The sequence below is a fragment of the Neopelma chrysocephalum genome, unplaced genomic scaffold (assembly GCF_003984885.1).
Source record: "Neopelma chrysocephalum unplaced genomic scaffold, ASM398488v2 Primary Assembly neopelma1_119, whole genome shotgun sequence".
In the NCBI taxonomy this organism is placed as follows: Eukaryota; Metazoa; Chordata; class Aves; order Passeriformes; family Pipridae; genus Neopelma; species Neopelma chrysocephalum.
In genome coordinates this window covers 6457911-6485174 of record NW_020897781.1, presented here as the reverse complement: position 1 = coordinate 6485174, position 27264 = coordinate 6457911, and the positions used below count along the sequence as shown (strand labels likewise).

General features: G+C 42.1%; 1 protein-coding gene across 2 annotated transcripts; it reads right to left on the bottom strand.

The window, feature by feature from the left end:
* Positions 1 to 570: 570 nt before the first annotated feature.
* ZNF217 (zinc finger protein 217) lies at positions 571 to 27100 on the bottom strand. Of its 2 annotated transcripts, none has more exons than XM_027697420.1 (6): positions 26975 to 27100; positions 11933 to 13724; positions 9755 to 9880; positions 7345 to 8937; positions 3782 to 3906; positions 571 to 2460 (listed from the first exon to the last, which is right to left on the bottom strand). In XM_027697420.1, the coding sequence occupies exons 2-5, from the start codon at positions 13329 to 13331 to the stop codon at positions 3797 to 3799; spliced, it is 3228 nt and encodes a 1075-aa protein (XP_027553221.1). In that variant the 5' UTR covers positions 13332 to 13724; positions 26975 to 27100; the 3' UTR covers positions 571 to 2460; positions 3782 to 3796. The 2 variants fall into 2 exon arrangements, with proteins under 2 accessions (XP_027553221.1, XP_027553222.1); XM_027697421.1 differs by lacking the exon at positions 26975 to 27100 and adding an exon at positions 26371 to 26511.
* Between the last annotated feature and the right edge of the window lie 164 nt (positions 27101 to 27264).

Genomic DNA, 27264 nt, shown 5'->3' with positions numbered 1-27264 from the left:
ACACACACACACACACACACACACACAGTCCCCTGATAGTATTATTACCACAAAAAATGCATCCAATAACTCAATTTCCTTTCTGAAGGAAAATGACTGAAAGAGAAGAAACCAAAGGTTTCTTCATTATTTTAAGTTTTCCTCACAGATGGATTTTTCTGTGGAGTGACTCAGTATTTTCATGTAACAACTGAACATGAATTTGGTTTGGGTTATTGGCAGCTTCTCCCTCTCCCCCCCCCCGAGTATGACAAAAGGTCAAGTGAATATGAAATTCCAGGCAACTCCTTTCGAGCTTTAAAAGCAAGACACAGAAACCAGTTTTGCAAAACACCAAGTCTATATTTACATCCACATGTAATAATATACTCAACTAAAGTGAAATACATCATAAATTAAATGAGTATTGCGCGCCTACTGCTTGACAACTTCTGGTTCCAACAATTAAAATAGAACAAAATGGAATGAAATAAATACATTAAAAAAAAAAAAAATCAACAATTTGTACCTCTATATATGCACTGTTATTTCCAAAGACATACAAAACCAGTAGTATCCCAATAGTTAATACTGATGGGCAAAGTGTGTTCTGAAGCACAGGGTGGTGCTGCTGTGGAATAGAGTCTTCAGGTCTGTTTTTCCATTCCAACCCCAGAGATACCAAGGAAAAAAAAAAAAAAAGCCTTGAAAAACTGTACCAGCATGAAGGGAGATTAAAAACAAACAAACCTTAGGTCTGTTTGCTGAAACACGTTAAAACCCAGCCCTGCACAGAGGAACAACCCCAGACCCCCTGGCACAGGCAGGACAGGGACAGCCACGGATTCTATAAACTCATGGAGAGATCAGGCAAAAAAATAGATCAACCATTTTCCAAGTGAATTCGTCTTCAAAAAATAGGCTATAAAAGTGCAAAACTAGGAAAACAAAAATCTAGATTATGTACATATGGCTCAGCTTATGAACAGGAAAACAGGTCAATAGTGTACAATTTCCTGATACACAGCACTTCGTTCCATTGCCAGTTCACAGAGACAGTAAAAATAGGTGCCATATCCAGGAACTAAAACAGACAACTGGAACATCTCAAGTTGCATAATGAAAAAACAAAGAGCTTCTACGTTTTTGCTATTTTACATTTGCTGTATGAGGGAAGAGAGCAAAACGAACAGTGCAAAATATTTCTTTTTTTTGTTTTGTTTTACTAAAATATATGGAAGTCAAAGCCAGGTCCAGAAGGAGTTAACTCTTAACTACAGGTTTCATGAGGAGAAACTAGGAAGGCAAGTCAAAATATGCAACAGTTCTGCTTTACTGGCTGGTAACTGGCCATCTTCCCTTTACAAAATTTAAACTGCATGTGCATTAGAAAAAACTCTTGTTGTCTTCACAAAAAAATAAAAGGAGATATTCTCCCATTTACAGGTTATTTCTCACTCATTTTAAACACCCAGCAGATGCTAAAACTTGACATCAAGAAGCTTCCAAGCACAGTTAATAAGGCTCCACCAGAGCCACATCCCTTTTGAAGTCTGGAGATCCCATATTCATATTGCAAGTCTTGTTTGTGACTTTACAGCTTGGACAAAGGTGCAAAGTAGTTTTTTTCTCTAAATGTAACTGTGTGTGGAGCTTAGTACAGAACTAAACCTCTGCAACACTCAGAGCAGTATCGTTTCTCAAGCCAGTCCTAGGGATTTTCTGCTGCAAAGTTTTGGGAGAGATGTTTGAGAGGCTTCTCTGAAGAACAGCAACCAATGCCAAGAGAATAATCCAACCACACTTCAGGAAATCCAAATGTCAAGTATTGCCTCATCCTTGCATTTAAAAACATGCTGGAAACAAGCCCAGAGGACCAGAGCCCTCCAGCACGTCGTGGTCCTCTCACACATAAGGCAGATCAGCACAATGTCAGCACCGTTGCTTTCATGTTCACAACATTTATAAACTGGACAGTTTCAGACAGTTTATTTGGAAGATGTTTTTTTAAAAAAAAAAACAAAACAAAACTAACATAGTTCAACAGGGAAAAAAAAAACCAGATGAGAAACTTTCACTCTTATGAAAAAGGAGCATTAAGCCAACAGGATTTCATCTTCACTATTTACAGGTTACCTGAGGTGCAACAGTATATATTCTTTCAAAGAGAAACTCTTCAGCAGCGCTCAAGTATGTAAAAATATAGTTCCTACCTAATATTTGGTCGATTCATTCTAATGAAAAATACTCAAGAAGTCAATGTCAAGATATACATTCTCCACACACCTTCATAACCCAATTGTTTAGACTACTTTTTATGGCTATTTGGTACAAAATGTTAAAAGAACCGATATTATAAAACTGTAGTGTTTCTATATACAGTACAATCACAGCTTAGTTCAGTAGCTTTCACCATTTTCTCTTCCTCAGGGGATGAACTGCAGGTATAACTCCATAAAACATGCATTTGTGTCCTTAGACCTGGGGGAAAAAAAAAGGGTAAAAAAAATAAGTTTGTGGCGCATAATTATAAAATAGTACAGCACATTTTCTCAAGGAGTAGCTTTAAAACATAAAGAGAATTTCTTCCACACTCTTGCTCAGTGTATTTAGGAACTGGTATTGCCATATAAGGTCTGCATATTTAATTTTCCAAATAAAAGCTGGCAATCAAGTCTACTTTGGAAGATACTCAGCCCCAAGTAGAGCTACAAGCATGAAATCGAGTTAACTTAAAACACCACAACTGGACACAAATGTGCTTATTAGGGACAATAAATGCAGTAAGATTAGAAGAATATCAAGAAATAAAGCAAAGTACTTTAAAAGCTGTCAACTAGATGTCAGATAACTCTGTGCAGACATGTAAAATCTTTCCATAAAATAGTGTGTGCTGGTCCAGGTGCTACAGCATTCCAGACACAGCTCCTTAAATCTGAATGAGGAAAATTATCTGTAGCTCTGGGTTTGAAAAAGGCTCACAGACACATTTATTTTTTTATACTCTTACAGAGCACTTGTCTCCTGAGCAGTGGAGGGGGTTGGTGAGTTCTCAGACAGTCACAGCACTGAGGAGCTGGAGCACAGGAATTTCCAGCACCAGGATAAAGCTTCTCATTGACCTCTTCCCCTGAGAGGCTACACCCACCCCTCTGCCAAACAGAGGGAAAACTCCTTGGAATAACCTCTCCAGTCCAAAGAGAAGCTGTGCAGGAGCTGTCAGGACACCCTCACCTCTCCATGAAGCAATTCCCCACGAGGTTGTGTTTGGGGCAAGGCTCAGGCCCCAGCAGGGGTAAAACGAGCAGTGTCTGCACTCTCAGGAAGGATTCACCTACATTTTCAGGAAAGACCAACCCATAACCTCCCACAGGACTCAGCAACTGTGATCACAGGCACTTCCTCTCATTTCTAGGTCTCTACAACATGTTCCCCCACTCACAAGGACTGACTAAATTTTGACTTTCTGACTAAACTTTGACTTAACCTTACTGACAGACTTTGCTCGAACACTTCCCACTGGTATTGTACCTATTTAATATGTTTATCTTGTTTTAGCCCTCCCATTTCTTTCCAAAAAGGAGCATCTTCGTCCTTATTACACACACCATTACTACTATTCAAAACAACTCATGCTGCTACACCAGCACTTGGTTGAATTTATAAGAACGAGGGAGTTTGTGTGTTTTCAGCTGTTGTGGTTCAGACTTTCACAACCTCTCATCAAGCTGTGCAGCACCTTTGATGCCACGAGTACACAAAGCAAGATTTAAGCAACATTTAGTTCAAAAGGTTTGTTTACCATTTCTTGAAGGATTTAATTCTTCTTGTCACTGGGCCTGAAGTGTGAGTTCCCCACGAAGGGCTCGTAACTCCTCTTCTGCAGGAGGCTGCTGGGTAAGTGTTGGTAAGACACTGATCTCTTCCCTGGAAAAAAATAATTTGAAGGAATTAGAATTATTTCCTGCTAATGTCAGGTCTACACCAGCATCCAGGCTCCCAAAATACCACAGATGCTTTAACAAATCATCTCACCATCAGGCCTCAAGACATAGATATTCCTAGTCCTGATTAATGATTATATGAAATTCACTGTCCAGAACAAATACAAGAATGAAAAGTATTAATTTAACAACTTTGTGCTAAGCCTTATAAACACAATGTCCATCTCCAGATTTCATTCATTTTATTTGCAAGAAAGGCATTTCTTTGCTTAACTCATCACAGCAGAGGCCTCACCTAAGGAGGTGTAAGTGCTGCAGGACATTTTTGTACCTTGATGGCTACAGATCCAGTGCCTGTATTTGTTTGAAAACTCAATTTTTGAATGAGTATTTGAGAGGAAAATTGGGGACACTTCATTGTTGCCAACACAGATTATATGGCACTTGTGACTTGTGACTTTAAAGAGTGTTAATATACATTTTCTTGAAGCCCTTTGTTAAGCAATTTTCAGTCCAGTATACAGGTAGTTTCATGTTTATCTGAGACCATTAATTCAGATTTATATATGTGAAATCAATGCCTGTTCCATATTAAGTCTTACTACCTCAAGCAAGCAGTCAAAAACACTTCATAAAATTAAGGAAAAAAGTCCAGAATCATTACTCCCACAGGATACAAAAAGCCCAACCGCCATCCATATTCCATGAAAGCTTTAAATGCAGCATTGGAAAAAAAAAAAGCCAGCAAGCTTTAATTAAATTAAAATGGCAAAGCTAAATTAATATTTCAACAGAATCTAGGAAGCCATTGGAGTGTGTCACGAGCAATTGTCATTTAATTTGCAGCCTCTGCCAAATCAATCAGCCAACAGGTTATCCTTGATAACATGTTGCCATTGCAAAGGCAACTAATTTGAAAATAACACAAAGTGAGTGGTTTCAGAATGTTTCTGTCTCTTCAGGGCAACACGGGATGGCAGAGCTTACAAGCAATAAGGGAAGGCATCGTGCCTTAATCAAGTTTGCCAAGTGGAACATATTCTCATGACAACTTGATCCAGCATTTAACATGCGACATAACGTGTTCACGGGACCTCAAAAATGTTGCCACGAGGCACAGGGGCCCTTAGAAAAGGGGTTTGACATCATGTTCTATAACATCACCAGAGTTCAATGAAAAGAGTGCAGAAAGCTGCAGGTCTGCACCTGCAGTGCTTTGCATGTGGTGTCTTACAAAACACAGCTCTGAGGAGCTGAAACTCTTGACAAACAGTTGTACTTCGGCTTTTGAACCAAAAATAGAGAGAATTTGCAGGAACTTTTATCTTCAGTCTTCACCCACAATAGAACTCTAACACTGAGAGGTTTGCTGGCTGCTCCCCTGTACCCTCTCAACAACTATCAAGGTTTGGGTTGGGTTCTTCTAGGCAGAATGGTTGGAAAACTAAGAAATTAACCTCACAGACCTACATTTTTTCCAGGTTTTCATTATTTATATTTTTATTGTTGATATTTTATTTATATTTATTTACATCTTATTGGATAGGGCTTCTTATATAAGTTGCTAAGAAAGCCCATAGAGGGGGGCTTGCTTCACAAGTCTGTCCAGTGTAGGTAACAGCCATAAAAAGTTGCTTTTCTTGCTCCCTGTAACCAACAATGAAATCTTTCTTTCCATGACAACCCTTGTCAAATTAGTTGCAGGCACAGTTTTGAGAGCTTTAAGTAACAAGGAATAGTGGAGAGTTCTTGACTCCAAGGTAGTTCTCCAGGTTTGCACTAAAGAGGAAGCAGAAAAGTCGTGGAGGTTTCTCTGGCAGACAGGAGGAGCTTCCAAAAGGAGAACAAGGTGGATTCCAGTGAAGTCATTGTTTAAAAATAGTGTTGCATGAACTGCTGCTTCAGCAGCCTGGCCTGGCTGGGCCTGCTGACACAACAGGAGCATCTCCCATCCCCACAGATGCTGCTGGGACCCTCTGTTTCATCCTCTCTCATCACCAGCAACCAAAGGACAGCAGAACCATTTGTCCTCCTGGCCATCCCTGGGCACTCTGTGCACAACCCAGAGCCCAGTTTACACCCCCACAGCAGCTGCTGGTCCAGCTCAGGGCACACAGACAATGCTCTTCACAAAATCAGCCATTAACTCCACAGCCTCCTCAGGGAGCCAGCTGGGATGTTGGCTTTCCCTCATCCACTCCCCACCCAGCCTGGAAACACAACTGGGACACTTTCCCTCATCCTTACAGAACCCACTGGGCAAGCCTGGATATTTATATATAAATCTGATATATTTTTGAAGCCCTCAACCTTAAAACAAGCAAACAAAAACCAGAACAGAGTTAGCACATATATTTTTTTGCCCCATAACTAAATGTAGATTTAGTATTTTGCAGTTTGCTCTGACCTCAAGTAACACACCCCTGGCTTGTTATGAGCCCAGACTACTTCAGAAGAGTAACTTTACTGCTTCCAGAGAATGGGAGTATTCAGAGTTCAGGAACAGACTTTAAGACTACACAGCACACACACACACTATTCATTTTTATAGTAGGATCTTCATTTCAAAATTCAAAGTCCTGTATTTGTAGCTAAGTCCATGCTGACCTCAGCTCCAAGTCATAAATACCACCTTCTAGAAATAGTCAGACAACTGCTTAAATATCACCCAGCACCTTTTAGTCTTGGCCTCCTGCTAAGTTTTGAAAATGCTGACCGAGAACAAAACACAAAAAGCATGTATTTCATAGAAGCACCAAAGTTTTCCCAATACATCACAAATCATTTATCTCTGCTAGGCCCAGAATTTTCCACAGAGCATTACTACACCATAATTACAACAGCAGAAACCTGTTGTCCTGATTTAACAAAGTATTCTGTTCCTGCTAAAAACTAAACATTAAAAAACGTCACTGAGGAACAGAAGTATAAGATTTAAATCAGAGTTTTATGATCTGCAATACATCCTTTTCTGCTATTGAAGGGAACAATTGTCTACAACAGCTTTTTCTTCTTTTTTCTTTTTTTTTTAAGAAGTTTTATTAATATTCCAGATGGTCCAAGACTTCTGGTATATTAAGCAGAAAGGCTCATTCCATATCCTGGATTAGTCAACATGTCTGGAGCGCTCTGATGAGCAAACAATACATGTTTGCTATCAGAGCCCCATGGCAGGGGGGAGGAGGGAACCTGAGGAACTTCAAATCCCTCTTTAAAATTCAGCCCTTCCTTGCCTAATTCCCCAAGCCAGGAGTTTGCTGAACCTGGATTTTAAATTTAAAATCCGAGCGCTGACTGGACTTAGTGAAACAGTGAGTACGGCTTTATTTTCTGTGCTTCAAGGTGGGTACAACACATTTATATTCCACTCCCCTCCCTCTGTACCAGTGTAGGACATTTAAGGAGGAAGGGGACACTGTACCTTCTCCTGTAGAGCTGGTCACTTGGCCATTGCTGGATCCACAGGAACCGTACAGTGATCCAGAGCCATATGGCTCGTAGGGTTTGAGAGCAGTCAATGCCTTGGGAGGATCAGCATCATCTGAATTCAGAAGCCCTTGTTTGGTTGGCAAAGCAGAGGGTGCAGGTTTGGTGCGAGGGTATTCCTGAGGTAGCAGATTTGCATATCTGTTTGCAACACGAAATCTGCTCATTTCGTATCTCCTGTAATTGGCCATGGGAGAGTCCCCGTGGTCAACAGCCACCAGGGTGGGTTTCATTCGTTTGGAAGAGGGTTCACCATAGTCTAGGTTTACATTGCTCCCAGATTTACTACAAAGATAGTCCCTTCCTCGATGACAAGCCCAGGCGGGTTCATTTAGGTGAGAGTCAAGAACCCCATTCATGCTGCTGCTTATCAGACCAGACTGAGTCACTGGGGCACCCAGAGCTTTTATCTTAGATTCAGACCTTTTTACTCTGTCCAGCACTGGAGAGATGCTGGGACTGGAGTGCACTTCTTGCTGAGGTTGTCTGTAGTTATTTGCCTGAGCTCCAATATTACTTGGCTGTTTATGAAACTTGAGGTTATTGGGGGCTGTGCTGCTCGACTCCATCGCTGAGAAGAGAGGGGCTTTGTTCTGTGCAGGGGGACATGGTTTAGCTTTCCCTGTTTGCAATGGTTTCTGCTGTGTAGATGGGGAAGCCTTATTTTTATTGGAAGGAGGAGACAGAGGAAGCACATCTTTGCCCAGCAGAGCTGGGGGACACCCCGTGCGCCGGGCCTTGGCCACGGCCTTGGTTCTGTAGCCGTTCTTGTTAACGGTGTCGGGGTTGTACTTGTGCATCAGCCTCTGGTGCATCATTAGGACTTCGGGGTAAAAAGTCCTGTAAGTACAGAAGGGGCAGGTACTGGGTGCTATCAGGCCTTTAGTTGCAACCACTGAACATTCTTGTGAAGCCTTGCTGGATAAGTCCAAGGGCTGCTCGTGACAGCCCGCGACAGGTTTGTGTTTGTAGTTCTCAGTGCGCTCCTGCACATCATTCACATTTTTTCCACCAATAAAAGCACAGATGTACTGGACATCATCTTCCTCTGATGCCACAGAAACCTTTCTCTCTCTTTTATGAGGAACATTAAGCTGAGCTTCCTTTGTTTCCTTCTCAGCCTTTAGTTTTTCCACATAAGCAGTGGGCACGTTCTCGGGTATTTGATTGGAATTGTTACAAACAGAACCTTTGTTCGATTCCCTGGAATTGTTTTTGATTTTTAAAAAGACTGTGCTGCCTATTGCATTGCTCAAGGACAGAACTTCCTTTTGCTGCTTGGCAGGTGGGCAGCTCTCAGCATCTTTGGCACCATCAAAAAGCCTCTTCAGGTTTTTGGTTTCTTGAGCACCATCAGCAGCCAGTGAAAGCACCGTCTCCTGATTCCGTAATGAAACTTTGCTGTCACTTTTCACGTCTGCTGCACTGTCACCGTGCCTGTCCTTGTGATGTCTCTCTAAGTGATACCTCAGTGAAGTTTTCTGTGCTGCTGCATACTCACAGAATTCACATTTGTACGGTTTTTCACCTGAAACACAGTTTTATCAGAAAATAAGTTTGATGCAATTTGAACACAATAAAACACACGGGAATAACGGAGACTCTAAAACAGTAAACCAGATTTTTCTCTCCCCTTCTGCAGCCCCAAACCCATTTAAATAATTTAAACAACATCTTATTGCTTTGACTAACTACAGTGACACCTTCTGGCTGCAGTGGAGAGATGTTTCCCACACGTTGGCCATGGATGGAGATGGGAGCTGACAACATGTTTGGCAGAGATAAGCAAGAAGTGTAACTGTGGGTCAACTCCAACAACTTGTAGCCCTTGATCATACCACAAGTGTGCTATTCAACAACACAAACGGCACAGCTCACCTATAAATAGAGCTGCTTCCCCAGAAACAGGGACATGCAGAAGTAAAAGAGTTTGCCTGGCCACAGAAAACAAGAAGTAGAGTTGAGAAGCAGGCTCAGCTTTTCACAGGTAGCAGCGGGTGGCAGACAAACAACTGAATATTTGGGAAATGGGCTCTTTTAAAAAATTAAAACCAAACCCAAAACTTGTTGCTACACTGCTAAAAGTAAAAAAAAAAAATCCAAGTTTTAAAACATATTGTGTTTTTAACAATACTTAATGCAACGAGTCCTATTCAAAAACATTTATACTTAGGTAAATAATTAATTCTAAGACATTTTATTGCAACTATAATGGTTTTTTTTAGCATTGGAGAAGACCTTGTTCTTAATATCAATAATTTTAAAGCTAACTTCTGTTTTTCATTTTAAAAAAAGTGGATTCAGCAAATTTCCTTCCCCTCCCACCAAGGAGAAGCCCCCATTACCTGTATGAGTTCTGAGATGAATATTGAGGTAATAATTAGAGCGAAAATACTTTCCACAGTAGCTGCATTCTCTGGAGGTTCCAAGGGTTTTAACTTTTGTTCTTTCCAAACTATCTTCATTTTTATCTTTGGGAGAAAATATAGGTATATTATTAAGAGCAAATGCAGTCTTGTTTAAAACAATAACTATTTTAATTTTTTTTAAGAAAAAACCCACAGAATTATGAACTGCTGTCAAATTCTATGGTCTGCAAGTATCTTTTGTTCTCATCTCAAAGCACAAGAGTTAAAATGTTAGAAGTTTAAAAGTTCTGTTTGTGTCCAGGAGCTGTGACTGAAATGAAGGAGCCCAGAGAACAAGATGCAAAACTATGGCTCAAAGAAGAAAAAAAGTTCTCTTTACTGACCTACAGGAACTTGATGGAGAATGGTCCATCTCAAAAACTCACACAGGTTATAAACTGCACCATTTTACTAAAAGGAGTGCTTGAATTAGTGTGAGAATCACGATTCTGAATAAAAATGTGTTCTGTGCACAGTGGTCAAACACAAGGAGGTGTTTTGGGGAAGGGGGGCAAAGAAATAGATGTAATTTTGTATTAAATCTAACAGTAATATTATTTCTATACTAATCAGCAGTGTATCTGTATCATAGCATCCTTAGATTTGATGAGCAATCTTTCCCTAGAAACATTAATGCTAAAGCTTGGAGAAATACAGACAGGGAAGTGGCACGGGTGGACACGTGTATTCCAGGAACAAACCCAGGGATGGCCGAGTGGTTCCACTCGAGTGCAGCTGCAGCAGGTGCCACTGGAGGGCGGCAGGGACAGGGAAATGGGAGAGAAGAGCTCTCCCAACACCGCTGAGCAACGAGACTGTGCTGGCAGGTTCAATAAAAACAGAGACAACTTCAGCTAAACACCCAAGTCCAACTGGAAACCAGGAGAAGGAAGGAGACCTTTGGCTTGACTAAGACTCCGGACGCTTAACAGATCGAGGTTAAAACAGTTCTTTGAGGTTCCTACGTGTTGGAAAGGTTCTCTAGTGGAAATGCTCCTTTGTTTGGCTCAGCTCTGGCTAAGCCGAGCTGTAGCTGTGTTAAACAAACACATCGTGTCTCAATAGCTGTGACTCAGCACCTCACACCGAAATCTGCTGTGCTTTAGGATAAGACGCTGAGAAACAAAACAAGCACGTTAACATTAGGTAATAATTCCAGTCCTTTGTTACTGGAGGCAAAATAAAGGGCTGCACATTACCAGAAATGGAAAAGTCAGCCCTGTGTGTGTGCCAGGACATTCTGTACGTCGTGTCTTTCCTTGAGATTATGCAAGTGTCTGTTCTTTAAATGCCGACTCGGAGCATGTCACACACAGGAATGTGAGATTAGCTGCAACTCTTTGCTATTCCCTTCTGTCCTCAGACAGGCAATCTTTTTCAATTAAGGAATCATTCAGTATCACTTGCTTTTCCAAGACACTGTGACATGCAGAATTAATCCTGGGTAATGTACAGATGGAGCCTATCCACTCTGTCAGCAACCCTTCAAGGAGGAGGACTTAAATATATACCTTACACACATGTCCACATATTAACAGCCTGCATGTCCTTGCACAACGGATTTAAACTTGCTGGCTCTGACATTTAGGCTTTCAAGTTACTTCTGTTCAAAACAAACACAGAACTTGCAGTTTGACAGAAAAAGTTTCAAATTATTCTTTGCTTCTCGGGGTCTTAAAAACTGCTGGAATCGAGCACTGAACATTTTCTGCCCTTGCAAGATGCAGGGGGAAAAAAAGTGGAATTGTACTTCAGAAGTACTCTGGGTAAAGAAGGGATATGCAACACTCCAAAGCATCCAGTCAAGAGAGAAGGGAGGAGTAAACAGAGACTGATTGTTATCAAGGCTATTTCAGTGATTCCAGTAACTCATAACTGCAAGAAAGCCCAACAAAACTTGAAAGACCTCAAAAATGGCAGCATCCAAACCTTCCTTTCCCTGTCATTTTTCTCTTTTCCCTTTCCCCCACCATAACATTTCTTATCTGGTTTTTTAACATTTCCTACCAAGTTCTGACCAGATAACAAAGACACAATGCATTCTTTGGCTCTAAGGAGTTCCTAAACAATTCAACATCAGCTACTTCAGACTCAAGTGCTCCAAACTCTCCTCACCTAAATGAATTGTTTCCGAGAGCCCATCTTCAGATCCATCTTCGGAGCCTCCTTCCATTCGCTCTCCTGCTCCGTTTTCCTCCAGGTTTGCAATTATATCAGCACAGAACGTCCTGGAAGCAGCTGAAGTCTCTCCATCAGCCCTCCTGTCTCTCTTGTGCACCCTGGAATGAAGGACTAGCTGGTGGTATGTTCTGAAGGCTTTCCCACACTCGGAGCAGTGTGTTGGTTTCTCTTTGTTCTGGGATGATTTAGAATCCATCTCCATAGAAGGCACTTCACCACCTGGATGTTTCAGTTTGTCTTGGGTTAAGTTACCATTCCCTGCGTAACTGCTGTTTTTATTTACTTTTGACTTCCCTGTAGTTTCAGCCTGGCTACCTTTATTTGCATTCCAAATTTCACAGAGTTCTTCTTTATCAGAAGATGACTCATCATTGTCTGTACTTCCTTCTTGCCCCGGTTCTTTCACTTGCCCGTGGCCAACTGCAATTTTCCCTTTGGTAGCCAGCTGCCACGCTTGGTATGTGGTGAAAGGATCCAGCTCAGCAATCCATTTGGCAGGTTTCTGCAGTTTGTCTTTATCTGGAACTGAATTTGGTCTCAAGTTCAAGAACTGGAAAAATTCCTGGTGTTGAGATGTTTCTTCTGCATTCACTTCAGCAGTCACTTGGGGGCTTTCACCGTTGGCTACTGATTCTTTGGTGTGCACTTTGCTGTGCTCAATTAGAGTCTCTTTATTGTGAAATAGGAAACCACAAACCATACAAATTTTGTAAGGTGACGTTACATTTTCAGTTACGTGCTCCTGCACCACCTCATTTATTGTTATGGGGCCTTCAGAACCTTGTTGGTGTTTGTTCCTTGAGCCAGGCTTTCCAGTGTGTGTCCTCATGTGATTTTTGAGGAACCAGGGCTCTTTGAATCTTCGTCCACAAACATTACACCAGTACGTGAAAGAGTCTTTATGCTTTTTCATGTGTGCCTCAATGTCAAAAGCTTTGTCAAACGTCTGCCCACAAACTTTACAGCTGAGTTCTTCGCTGTCCTGCTCATTGTTTGGTGAAGGCAGGTTGGTTCTTACCTGACACTTATCCAGAGGGCTGAGATACTCTGCCTCAACCCTGAGGACAGCCGGCTCACACAGCGTGGGCCTGTGCTGGGTTAAAACGTGCTTCCCGAGCTCCTCAGGGTGTTTGAAGGTCTCATCACAGAACATGCAGTCCAGGGGCATGCAGCCCTCAGCCTGCATGAGGAACTTCTCCTGCAAGCTTTTGTAGGAAATGGTGTTTGTCCCTTTTATTGTCATCGAGGCGTCGCTGTTGTCCATCGGTGCCCCTACAGTACTGGCTATTCCATCCGGCCCTTCCATGTATGCCAGGAGGGGCTGGGTGGGCATGATTCCTCCCTTCTGTTCCCTCTTACATGTCTCACTGGAAGGCTGCAGTTCTTTGGGGGTGCTCACTGATCACTATAAGGACACTTGTAGAGTTCTCCAACATGTGCTTCCAAGTCTGCTGAGCTGGAAAACCTCTGCCAGGAAAAGGCGTGTTTTTTCCACAAGCAAAAAATTATTCTCTTTCAGCTTTATGTGCTATCACACATCACTGCAAGTGCATCTGTGGGTTCACTCAGTGATGGAATGAGGTCTTTTATTGAGTTGCTTCTTCAGATTTTTCAAGTTTACAGATACAGTCAGTTGCACTTAGTTTTGTGATACAAACATTTCAAATAGTTGCATTGGGCAAAAGACACTCAAGGCCAAGTTCAGTGTCACAAAGAACTCCAGCACCTGGAAAAGAGAGAAAAGAGTCAGTCAGACTTTTCCAAAGAGAAGGATTGCGTCCCAAATAATGAAAACAAGAGGGCTGAGAGCTACCAAGTGCTTTTGAACACAGAAGGCATATTTTTAAGAGGCAAAGAGGGACAGCTAAAAGGCACTGTGGTCACTTCTCTACCTTCCGCACTTGACCATCCCTCTGTTCCATGAGCTGGGTTTCTGTGTCACAACTGCTACAGAACAGCAATACTTTGTCTCTTCTAAACCTGTTCCAACCCAGCTGCTGAAACCATATTTCAATACACTCCTGAATTCACAACAAGCAAACACAGCAAGCCCAAGTAACCTTTCCTTGAACTGGTGAAACCACCGTAAAACTTCACTTGTTTGTCCTCTAAAGGCTGTTGAGCAAAGGACTTTTTTTTTTCTTTTTTTTTTTTAAGACCAGACAGCTTGGAATCAGCTTTTACAGTTCTGGAACACAGGAAGTGTCAGCACAAATCTTTGTATTAAGGACTATTCACTAGTACCACACTCAGAGCTTTTCCTATCACCCACAAATTTACAATGTCTGTGACAGTTTGGGGCTGGTACAACTGGAACATCTCAAAGTCTGATATAAACTGATGCTATTTCTTGAACAGTATATTAATATTTAAATCACACAAGAAGCCAACTACTACGTTTTTAAAAGAAAACTCTTCTACTTTCAAATTGCACACAACAAAAAAGGTGCTTAATTGATTTTACTCACAAGGGAAAGATTCCACAAGACTAAAAAGGGTTATAATGTAGTTAATCACAGCTTAAATTTAAATCTCCAAGCCTACTAAAGTTATAATGTCTGCTACCAGCAACTCACCACTCTGGGCTGACAAATTATAGTTGTGTGGAGTCACTTGATCAAATTTCTGGATGAAGGAAAAGTCTAGCAAACTAATACAAGACTAATATAAACTGAAGAAGAATCACTCAGAGACAAGACACATTTCCAGATAAATAAATATCTAATGAAAAGAATTAATTCAAAATCTGACTCAAACCTTCAAAAGTATCTCCGAAGAGCCAGTGATCACATGACTTGAATTAATATGCCCCAAAACAGGAGGAAATTATTGTTGCCAGGTGCTGTCTTCCATTTTTCTGTATCTCCAGAGCTTACAAGTGTCTCCCCTGCCCAGTCCTCTAACCCAGGTTTAAACAATGAGCACATTTCATACCAAGAAGCTTCTGGGTTTTTTTAACTCTAGTTGTCCCAGGCCTGGGCCAAAGACTCATCTCCTGCTACACCCAACTGGATGGATCTTGGGGTTGAGGTGGAGAGTGTAAGAGGGAACAAGCCCCTGACAGGCTGGTGCCAACAGAACCTGGATTTTCTTTTCTAACTACACCCTTTCTCCCCATTTTCAGGTTTATCACTGCCATGATTTAACACTTCCTCCCTGCATCATGACTCAAAAATCTCCTATAACAGGCAGGTTCAGGCTGTAGGGTGACACTTCTACTGCAGCCTTTGCCTTTGTCCCTTCTCTACTCACTTCTGACTTTCATTCTCTCCCTATAGGCAGCTGGAGAAACTATTACCAAAGTTTGAAGCAGAAGTATTCAAAAAGCTTTCCCTTTTGTAAAACAGAAGGAAAAAACATATCAAAGGGTGCTGGTTAGCATGTTTTACTTCAAGTTTCAACTTGCCTTTTTGTTCTATTTCTACTGCAGTTTTAAGAGGTATTTTTTTTACCCAACAGGATAACATGCTGCAGCAAAGCTCAGTGACTATCTGCCTGAAAATAATTTTCTTTCAAACCAAAAAAAAAAAATCCAGGCAAGATTTAAAAAAAATAGAACAAGCTTAAGAGTCGACTGCATTTTCTTTCCGAGCCACAGGGAAGCGCTCTGCAGGAATAGCTGTAAAAATCATCCCACAAAAAGAATCACCCTACAAAAATGCCTACAAGAGGCATTTCTGGGGCATGAAGGCAGATCCAAAGGCCAGTGCCTAATGTCCCAAATAGAACTGCTGGGATTTGTCATCCACTACTTCCTTAAAACTGTCTACAAACACAGAAAAAGCCAGTTAGGGTTGATTACGCTCCCACTTTGCAGCACTACAATATCCACACAACAGAGAAACAAGAATTAAGTCACTGCAGAGAGAAAACAGATGGAAAGCAGCAAAATCCACACTTAGTGCCTTGTTCTCCACAGCATTGTGGGATGAGGTGAGGGAGAACAGAGCTCCCTCTAACAGGGACCACCACACTCAGCTCTACTCAAACCCAGCCTGGGATGATACAAACACTGAGAGCCACGTCCTTCAAGATTTATTAAAACTTAAGGGACAGGCACAGATCACATCTAGGGAAGGCCCCAGGCTGGTCACTGGTGTGTGAAAAATGCACCTCAATCAATAATGTTTTCTCTGATAGGTCCTTTAAAAATGGGTCTGTTTCAATCTCAGCTGTAAAAAATTAAACCTGTCCTCATAAATAGAGTGTACAACTAACATGGGCCATGAGAGGAGTTCCACAGGAGTCTGGGTCCAGTTTCATTGGGTATCAATAGGTTTGAACAAGCCCTTTGGAGACTTCCTCCATGGTCACAGCACTTTGCACCCCCTCCACCAAGCTGTGTTGGCTGCTCAGTGCTTTCCAAGCTTTTAATAGAGGCTCTGAACACTTCTGAAGAACCAGCCACAGCTCATCCTCTAGGCAGCACTGCAAAGCAGAGCAAGATATTCCTGTTTTTGGAATCTCAAATGCCTATTTGCAGTTCAGGCAACCATTGCTCTTGGATACACAGGAGACAGTACCTACAGAGGGGAAAAGAGACTGCAGGTAGCATTTCTGAAGGAAACTGCAGATGCAACTAGACAGAATTATATTTAAACTGAGAGGAAAAGAGAACAAAACTACTGGAGTCAGGAGGTGAGTTAGAAAGCTCTAGTCTTATTCTTGTATCTGGTGATTACACACCTCACTCTGATTAGGTACATGGCTTTTACAAGCAGGCAGGATTTTAGGCTCTTGTTGTTTAGACAAGCCAACACACGCTGGAACTGCAACCCAAATATCTACACCAGGGTTTTATCCATTAGTAACAAACCTTTCTTCCTGCTGAAGATAATGTGCCTTGGATTTGAGGACCAAAAATGCTGATTAATCACATTCCAGTTATTCAAAACCCTGTTGGCAGCAGGAAAACTGTCCTGAGTTGCCTCAATTGTTGCTTCCTTGGGAAAGTGGACAATCTATGAGTTTGACCAACACTGACTGTGGCTGGAGGTCTGTGCATGAGCTCAACAAACAAACGCACAGTACCTGGGTTTCTGCTGTCATCTTTCACTTTCAGAAGACCAAAGAACAGACACCCACCAGAATCAGAGATATGAGGAAAGGAGCAGAACAAAACAGGAAATCCTTCCTTCCAACAGCTGAAAAGCCGTAACTTTGCTCCAGATGAACTCAAGGTTAAAAAGAAAGAAGGACTTATCCTTCCTCACTAGAAAACTCAAGTTCTGCTTTCCCTGCCCTATAAATGTCACCATGGACCTCACAGCCCAATCCAAGGCCCACAGGTTCCAGGGGCTGCTCCGACACTTTGAGCAGGGCAGGAAGAACCTGCCAGGACTTCTCCTGGCATGGTCTGTCCAGAAGTGACAAATTCCTCTCAGTTCCAGGATGCCACTTATTGTACTTCACCATTCCAACAGTGCAGAGCCTGACCATTCAGCAAACTTCAGTTCAACCTGAGTCATATTTGGCTATAGGGCCTTTAGCCAAGTATTTCAGCAGGTTCACGGGCGATACCCATTACATTTATAAACACCACAAAATGTATATAAATAAAGATTCCACTGGACAGATGAGAACATCTTGTTTTCATTGCACTTGCCACATAACCCAAGAGCCACACCAAAAACCTGCTGCATATAAATGGATTATTAAAACAGAGAAAATTTTAATTAAGTGCCTGTAGAGAAATTTAATTTATTTTCATTAAATTACACAACCAAAGACAACATATTACAGTCTCAAAGATTTCTTTGGGAAATGACCTATCAGGAGTAATTTTATTGCATTTCTACTTCCTGCATTTCAAAATTTCCATGAATATGTAATAAAAACTCTCGACACACCTTTCAGAGAATAGCAAAGTCTAACCATTGAATTTCCCATTTTAAACATTACAGAGCACTGGGAACAAAAGTTGCATTCCAAGTCACAGGAAAAATATCTATTCCTTGCTACTCCTGTGCTGGCAAAACTATTGTTAAACTGTAAAAGGCAAAGGGGAACAATTACAGAAGTTAAAGCAGTTGCTGCAACACTTTCTGAGAAACAGAAGTGAGAAAACTACTCGAGTTACAGCCAAATTCAGGACACTTGGTTACTGCTCTGCACTGGCAGACACAGACTCAGACACAACCACCTCACAAACTCTGAGATTCTCAAATTCAAGGCCAGCAGCAAAGATATCATTGTTCAACAGATGACCAGTTTCTTTCAGCTGCTGCAGATCAACCACCTTAATTTTCACTGTGTCTATTAGACTTGAGAAACTTTCATGTAACTCTCAACTCCACTTAAAAAAAAAACAAAACCAGAAACAAAACAACAACAACAAAAACCCCCCTTCAGCTTTCCTCACGTTTCAAGAAGTTTCAGGATATTAAGAGTCATTTTACACAAAATGTTCTTTTCTCTTGGTATGTTTATAGCCCAGAACATGTTGCTGTAAATGGATTTTTACACTGCTGATTGCTTAATGGAAACTACAAGTTAAACACCTTTCTTTTTCTCATTCCAATCTACAAGTTTTGCCTTTTCAGAATAGTTGTTCCAGTTTTACCTAAGGAACACAACAAATTTGTTTTATTTAACATGACCTTTTCGTCATTGAGACCACAAATAAAAGCTACCTTCTGAATATTATCTATATTGTCTGGGCACAGCTGTGTTGAGGTATAACACTGATCACAGGCAGAGCAGCTCATGCATAACTAAATACATAAATAAATCCTCAAATAAAACCTGAGCTGAGACTGAATTTATTTAGAGCATTTCTTTTTAATATACATTTATATCACTGCATTAAGCTAAGTTGCACCACACCTGGCACACAAAGACGTTCAGCAAAAAATACCATCCCTAAACATTGATAAGAACATCCAAGAGCTCCAAACTTTTGGGATGGCACCTCCAGTGCCCTGGGCTGCGTTTGCAGAACCTGCCAGTGACACCAGCCCTATCCACAAGCTCCCACACTTACAAAGTGAAGCCAAGTGTTATTGGGAGTTTCTGATTTACCACTTGCTCCAAAACATGAGTCAGATTTCCAAAATCCACAGCGAGGAATTCCAGGTTTGTCTCTCCAGGCACCAGGGGTTTATGGCAACCACTGAACTTCCTCTCTGCGTTTAAGAAGAACCGTGTGGATGTCACACCTCGGGCCATCAGTGTTTTCCCTCGTGAGACAGAAATGCCTTTTCTCCCCCAATTTGAGGGAAGGACAGTCCCTAAAGCCAGGGAAGATGATGCAGCATTTGCTACACAGGACGTGACCTTATTTCTGACAAAGTACACGACTGAAATGACAACACTGGGAAGTTTTAAAAGCCCGCCCAGATAAAACCCGATTTTGCAGAGCAGCACAGAACCAATTACTCCTCATTACTGAGTGTTCCACTGCTTTCTAGGGAGGGGAAGAGCTATTCCCTTCCACCTTTTAACAGGGGATCATTTCACACAACTTCCCAGTGTGTTCTTTGCTAATGGAGGAGCACGTGAGTAAAACACCTTTAGCTGCTTCTCATCCTCACCGAGGCTTTTACAACAACTGCTCAAGTACAGAACTGTTTTTCAATACTTTACCAGTTCGGTCTGATAAAGAACCAACACTTGTAAAGGAAATGGAGATTTAGGGGGAGGAAGGGGAGGAAGAGAGTTGTTTGTTTCAGTTGCAGGAAAGATCAAAATGAAGATGTTCAGGTTGAAAAGAGAACATAAAAGATGACCCTAAATTGGAATTTCCACTCCCTAAATCTGCAAATTTAAGTCCCCCTCGTTAGTCTTCATCCTTCAGGCTTGAAGATTTCAAAGTTATCCTAAACTTAAACTCTTAGGGGGGTTTTCAGGGCTTATCCTTTTTATCCTCTCTAAGAGAGCAACTCAGTTACAGTCCCTTCTAACAACACTACAGAGATTCCCAACACAATGACACCAAGACAATTCACAAAAACAGACACACATACAGAATTCAAGAATGTTATTATCCAGGCATTTCTACACACGCACTTCAGAAAGATTTTGGGTGGAAAGCTCTTTTATAGTCAGATAAAAGAGATACACACGTCCAGCAAACAGGATTTTAATCACCAGTGGAAAATAACTAGTAGTTAATAATGAACAATATTAGGAAAACTTCCTCCCCCCATCTCAGACATCTATACTAATAAAAACAAAGGATATCCTTTCTCTGAGAAACCTTTTCCTGTGGAGTCCCTTTTTCTTTAAGGCTATATGTCTACCAGTGTTTTGGCAGAGGATGGATGAGCTCAATGTCTCTCCTCAGTGAACTGAAAGCCTCTTCTATCAAAAGATGTAATTAGTCCTTTTAAAGCAGGGAACATATAAGCTTGCATCATTTTGCACATGTTTTTCCTCCACTGAGCAAGAGCAAATATAAAAGAGACTAATTCTTGGCATTAAAGGAGGAAGTGCTACAAATAAGTATTGACTTTTAAAGTTCAGGAGGACTGCTCTAACTGCCAGATTTTTTTCCTTTTTTTTTTCCCTGGGATTAGGAGAGAATTTCTCAGGAGCCACAGAACCAAAGTGTACTTTAGACAAGATGAAGTAGCCAATACCTGTTGTAGAAAGGCTGAAAGACACAGGAGTGATACTATTTGAAATAAGTCTGGGCCACATTTCACCACTGCTACAGGATGATGCAACTTCATTAAATCAAGAAGTTACACGCACTTAAACTGGCAATGACCCCTTACCTTACAAAACAGTTTACTGTTCTCTCCACAGCAGGTAAAGGCTCTCTGTGGAATGAGTGATACATTTTTATTGTTGAGTCAGTCTCACCTTACATAGACACCTCATATGTTTAGTCTTGGTTTTCATTTAAAAGGAGATATTTTCAGAGACCTTAAAAGGAAATTGGACCTTTTTACTTCTTGTAGAAGGATGTAAGGTCTCTCCAGTAGCCACAACTCCAAAGAAGTGGTAAATTCAGTTTACCAAATTAGACTTAATTCCTTATTGCTCAAGAGCCAGGAGTTCCTCCAGAGCAATTATGGACAAGTTGCATCCCTTTGGGCAGCATAGGTGAAATAACAGGAAAAGAGATTGTTTTACTATTCCTGTATTTGAGACAAGTGGTCACTTCCAAAGAGTTCCCTTTGTTAAGGTCATCAATCTGCCCCAGTGCTCTCACCTGGTTTCAACTCTGAATCCAACTCTTACCCAAAACACTCAAACCACTGCACAGTGGAAGGAGAAGCAGCAATGTCTGATCCCTCTTCTCTGCAGAGCACTTGGAAGTGGCCACTGTTAAACACATTCACAATTAGGTGTTTGCCAAAGTCACTCTTAGAAGGTGGAAAAAGGTTCACAACCCAGGGAAAAGACATTCACTTGTACTCCAGTCATCCTGGATTAGCACCTGAAGATACTAAAATATAAAAGTGATAGAAACAGACACTTCCAACAGCTGCCTCCTTTCTCCCATGCAGGTGGGAGATCTCCCAGAGACCCACAAATAAACCTTTTTAATTAGCCAGCCCTACAGTATCTCACCCTAGAGGGCTGCAGGGATGTATGTGATCATGTATCCAGCATCCTGGGCTTCCCAGTGCCAAAGAAAGGAGAGGCAGCACCCACAACAAACTGACCTCAACAGGCAGAGTCATATACCAATTCTTTAAGCATAAGAAAAGGTTAGAAAGGAACAGGAAAGCTAAACTGTGATTTGGGCTTCTCTGGACCACTTTACACCCATTTTTCCTTACAATGTACTCAACATCAGCCTCTGGTGTACATCGAATTTTCTTCCTCCCGAGTAGCACAAGAGAGAGAGACTGACAGAACACCCAAGGTTTCACCCAACCAGATCTCAACTATCACAATGAAGTATAAAAACAATACAAGAGCCTTCCTGCAGCTCATGTCAGAGGCAAACTGTACTGCCTTCACTCCACTGAGAAATGCCCCCGTACCTATTGCGCATAAACAAACTCAGACTTTGATACTTTTAGTTACATAAAATCTTCAGCACATAGAAAATCACTATCCAGTCAATTATTCACTTCTACTTGGATGGTGTTCTGCTCAAATCTTGAAGTCACACTGATCTACATAGATTTCCCAGCATATTCTGACCACATTTCCTCTTGTACTTTCTTTTGAAATCCTCAAGGCAGCCTGATAACCAGTTCCATCCCCTGCAATAAACTGAAGGCATTGTGTTTCCAAACAACTATGGCACCTATATTTTTAATTTCAAACTCGTTTTTTTCCCAGCACATAAGTTCTTTTACTTTGAAATTGAAAGTCTGCTCTTATCACAACACTTAACTCGTTGCCCCCCTTATAAAAAAAAAAATGAGGAAGAATCAAAAGCTAGATTTATGATAAGCTATAAACTATGCTCTGACCAAAGTCATGTGGTTATAACAGTAGAAGTTTGAATATATTTTCCCCACTGACGTACGCCCACGTTTGGCACAAACAAGTTTCATCAGCAACAAAAGGCGATTATTTGGCAATTTCACTGAAAAAAAACAAAAGTTGATTGCTAAAAGCAAATTATTTTGAGAGAGCAGCTTTCTGTCTGGAGGTGCATAAAAACCTAGGGAAGGCTAGGCTGAGAAAGTGTGCTTGGGGTTTTTTTAATCCTATAATGCAACATAGTATTGAGACTCTTACGTAGTTGGCCATATCCTTTTCCTTACTTTTGTGTTCAGCTGCAAATCTCTCGTGGTATGAGTCACATCTCCCTCAGAGCACACATACAGTAGTCAGCAGAATCCCCTGAGCACACTCAGGCACCAGGAAGAAAAACTTTTTTGTTCCTAAAGTCACCTTAAGAAGGGAGGGGGAAGGTGTCACGGGTCAGCAGAAACGCCCCAAAGAGCAGTTTGAAATTAGTGCAGTTATGAGATGTGGAAAGAGGATCTGCCTGGAACGCTGAGGCTCCAAAGGCAGAGCCCCACAAACAAGAGGCTGAGCTGGCACATGGCAGCCCCGCTGCAACCCAAAGGCACTGTCCTGCTATATTTAAAGACAATACCTCAACAGTTAAGTATTACAACGTTTTAAGTGAGATAAATAAGCATAAGACACAGGCAAATATCCTCGGTTATTTAATCATCCTGAAAGCAGCGTGGAAGTGTGAGGGGGAGTTCAAAGGTCAAACTCTTCTTTCAGCTTCTTGCAAAGAAAAGAAAGCTCAGCCCATTTTACCTTGGGGAAGGGGGGGCTGCTCCTTCCATATGCCAGCATTTCATAACACAGGAAAGAGGGAGGGCATTTACATACCCACTGTATGGAATCCTTTACCAGGACAATGGATTCCAAATCAAGGTTCAGGTTAGAAAGAGCTGGGACAACAAAAAGTCCCAAAGAACAAAGGGAAGTTAAAATGTACTTAACGTTTCCCCCAGAGCTTCTTAATTGCAAACTCTCGGATTTTTTGTAACTAAAAGTTTACTGTAATCACTCTTTTGAAAGTCTAAGTGAAACCCACAGTTCCCTTTTAAAATTATTTTCCCCTGATCGAAATAATTACTTAGCACTTTGTATAAAATATGCTATCAATCTATCAACATAGTTCTGAATGAAAACATAAGAGAAGATATTTCTGAAGATTAGAAAAAAGTGCTCAAAAAAGGAATTTTTTTGAGTGTGATCTAATGAAAGGGGAAACTAGAATCAAGTAACCTTTTGTGTAACAGTCTGATAAAGGTGCTAAAGTTTATTATTTTCCTCTCTCTACCCTCTGTCCTAAATCTCCCCACCCCTACACCAAAAGAAAGCAAACCCAAAAAAACATTATTCACTTAAAGAGAAAAAAAAATCCTCTAATGCAAAGCCTGGAAGCCATTCTCTAAAGACTACTTAATGTGAAACTTTGTTTACAAGATACAAATATAGCCTCCTTACCACACTCAAAACCAGAAAACATCCACTTATTTAAAGAAATGCTTTTTCTATTTAGATCAACAAGGACGTAGGTATTCATTTTAATTTTAAATTCGGCCCCAACAGTGCCATATGAATGTTTTAAACTCATCTATGATATGCACTGTTTGAGAATGTTTAAACAAAGGAAGTAGGAAAAGCCTTAAAATACACAGCAAAACTTAATGGCTTCAATTTTTAAATATATACTGATTGCAGCATGGCAAAATCATTCTCTTATGCTCACAGTCAGCCTTCAGAAAGAATAAGTGCAGTCAGTGGAGTAATTTGTCCCACTGGAAATTCTGTATAAAACATCTACCTAAAATAAACAAGGTTCGCAGCAAGAATCGTCAGTTGCCATTAAGGACACACCTTAAAGTTCTTACCACACAGTAACTAAAAGACTACAAACTAGTGGTGAGTGTTTGCTACTTTTGTCTTAAAAGTTAATGAGATCAATTCACTGCTCAGTAACAGACCGTCAGATCATTTTCTGCAAAATGCAAGAGACAAACAAGCCCCCAACGCGGAACATCCAGGCTTTGAGTGGCTGATGTGTTATCAGCCTGAGGTTCTTGTGAAGGCGACTGGAAATATTCACATTTAAACCTGACACCACGTAATGCTAAAAAGGTAAAATGCTGAACTGCTCAGAATCTGGAGCTCTGGTACTGGAAGGCAGCTGTTGTTCCCCTGCCTTTTCTTTTGTTGTGCTTAATCTCATGTCAAGTCATTCAACCAACTCCAAAGCGATGAAGACATAATTGAACAACCTTAACTAAAAACTGATCTACTGTTCCTAAATAGCCATATATGCCGTTTAGAGATTTTTTAAAAAAGAAAGAAAAAAAAAAGCAAACATAAGAAAAAGAATCCATAGAATTTACATCAGCAACTCTGGTGCATGCAGAAGAGTTGCTTGGCTGGAGGCCAAGCCAATCAATAATCACTGTAATAGCCGCGGTTCTAAAGTTATTTGTTTTTCATATTCATCATCCCAGCAAACTTAAAAGGCGAAACTTGAAAACTCAGACACTGATTTCAAGAACGAGCTGCGAGATCTATAACCCAAGTATTTTGCACAGCATTACAATATTGCTCATTAAAAAAACATGTTGCAGAAAGATCAGTGATCACAAAGCCACATTCCTGCTACAGATCTTAAAATATTGACTCAGTTACAGAACTAGTAAAGGGGAAGAAAAAAAAACCCTCCTCCACCCTCTCCCTCTTCCCTCCCCCTCTGCCAAAGAATGCAGTTTATCCTACTTATTTGCAACTGTCCTTTTCTATTATCCAAGGAAACGCTGAAACCTCAGTGTGGACATCACAAATTAAAGTCTTAGTCGTATTCCCAAACCTACAGTTAATAAGAGCTCCTAAGAGCAATAAAACATGGCGTTAAAGCATTTGCAAGCCATTGTCATAGCCCTGTGCTCTGATACCTTTGCAGACACAGAACCAGCCCCCACCAAGCCTGTGAGCACTGGTCAGCAAGTCAATGCCTGCTATTCAACTTGTAGTTAGGCGTTTTATTTCTGTGTCTTCCAGATCATATCACTCCTGCATTTCACGGCCTAATAAAATGTGAAGAATGATATGCTCCCTCTCTCCCCCCTCTGCATCTGAAACTGCGTTATTTCCCTCTCTTCTTTCTCACATATTCTTACAAAAACTTCCCTTTTCACATACTTCTATAAGAAAATATTTCACTGCAGCTACACTTCAGTTCCCATTTCTATTTTCGATTTTCACTAGATTCTTCTGCTCCTGCCTCCCCCTCAAACCCACTGGTAGAAACTGATGTAGTTTTAAAGCTCTCAAGGTCATTTCAAAAATTAAAAAAAATGCTGCCTTAAAAAAAACCCTTTAAACACACAAACCCCCCAAACTAAACCCTTTTCACATTCAAACGACTTTCATCAGCAGATCAATAACCCAACATAAAGATTTTTGTTCCCCTCCACTTCAAAACTATTACACTTCAATTCAAATACTTACAGGGAGTCACACAGCACATTTTATGGGATGGTTCATTAGAGAACATACAGACCTTACTTTGGCTGCAGGTTTTCTGTGTGGGGAACAAACAAACAAACAAACAAAAAAAACCCCTCACCCTCCAAAACACAAAGTCCAAGGGGTATCACGGAACAGGAATGAAATCCAATCTCTGGATATTCTAGAATTTTATTGTCCTCGCTTCGCAACCTCTTTTGTTGTTCAAGAAGTCAGTTGAGGCTTATTTATTTATTTTCTAAACTTCCTATTCCCCTTTAAAAAAAAAAAAAAAAAGAAGAAGAAGAAAGAGAGAAACACGATGCTAAAGAAACGATCAGGAGAAGAAATGATCAGGAAGGGTTCGGTCTTCAGAAGACAAAGGTAAATGAAACAAAAACTGGCAAAACGGATCAATAAACTTTTCATTAACAACCCCCCCCTCCTCCTCCGCCCCATGAGCCACTTACTACAAATCCTTCTTCCAGGAACATCTTTGACTCACAAAGAAATAAAGTCTCTCCTCGCTCCGCACACCCCCAACCCCGGCGGAAAATCCCCCCCAGACCCGGCGGGGCTCGGAGGGGGGCCCGGGTGACCCCCCCAGGTGTGGGGCGGGAGCTGCTCGGGGGTGCGGGGCGGGGGCCACCGGCGGCACCGGGCGAGGGACAGCGGGGCTGGGGCGGGAGGGAGCGGGGGCCGGGCCGGGGCCGCTCCGCCCGCCCGGCCGGGGAGGGGGCGGCGGGAGGGGCCGGTACCTGCCGCCGGGCGGGGCCAGCGCCGGGCACACCTGGACCCGGAGCCGCCCCCGCCCCGAGCCCCCGCACCTGCCCTGCGCCTCCTCCTGCTCCTGCTCCGACCCCCGGAGCCCCCAGTTCCTCACGGGGCGTGCGACCCAAACCTCCTCACGCACCCGGCCGGCAGCGGCCCCCCCGCCGCGCTGCCTCGCACCGCCGGCCCCTCACGGCAGGGGCCGCCCGCGGGACGGGGCTGCGGCTGCTCAGGTGCCCCTGAGGGGGTTGGGGGAGGGGGGGTGATGAGGGGCCCCCGCAGGTGCCCCCGGCGCGGCCTCACCTGCGGCGGTGCCCGCCGGCGGAGCGGGGGGGCCCGAGCGGGGCCGGAGCGCGGGCAATGTTTGTAAACGGCCCCGCCGCGGCTGTTGCTCGGGGAGCGCGAGGACACGCCCCCGGCGCCGGGGACACGCCCACCGGGGTTGGGACACGCCCCCCGCTCATGGCCACGCCCCCGAACCTGGACATCGCCGTTGTTGGCCACGCCCCGTTTTGGCCACACCCCCTTGATCGATTCGCTCGCTGATTGGCCTCACTTCTGGTAGCCACGCCCTTCTTATCGGCCACGCCCTT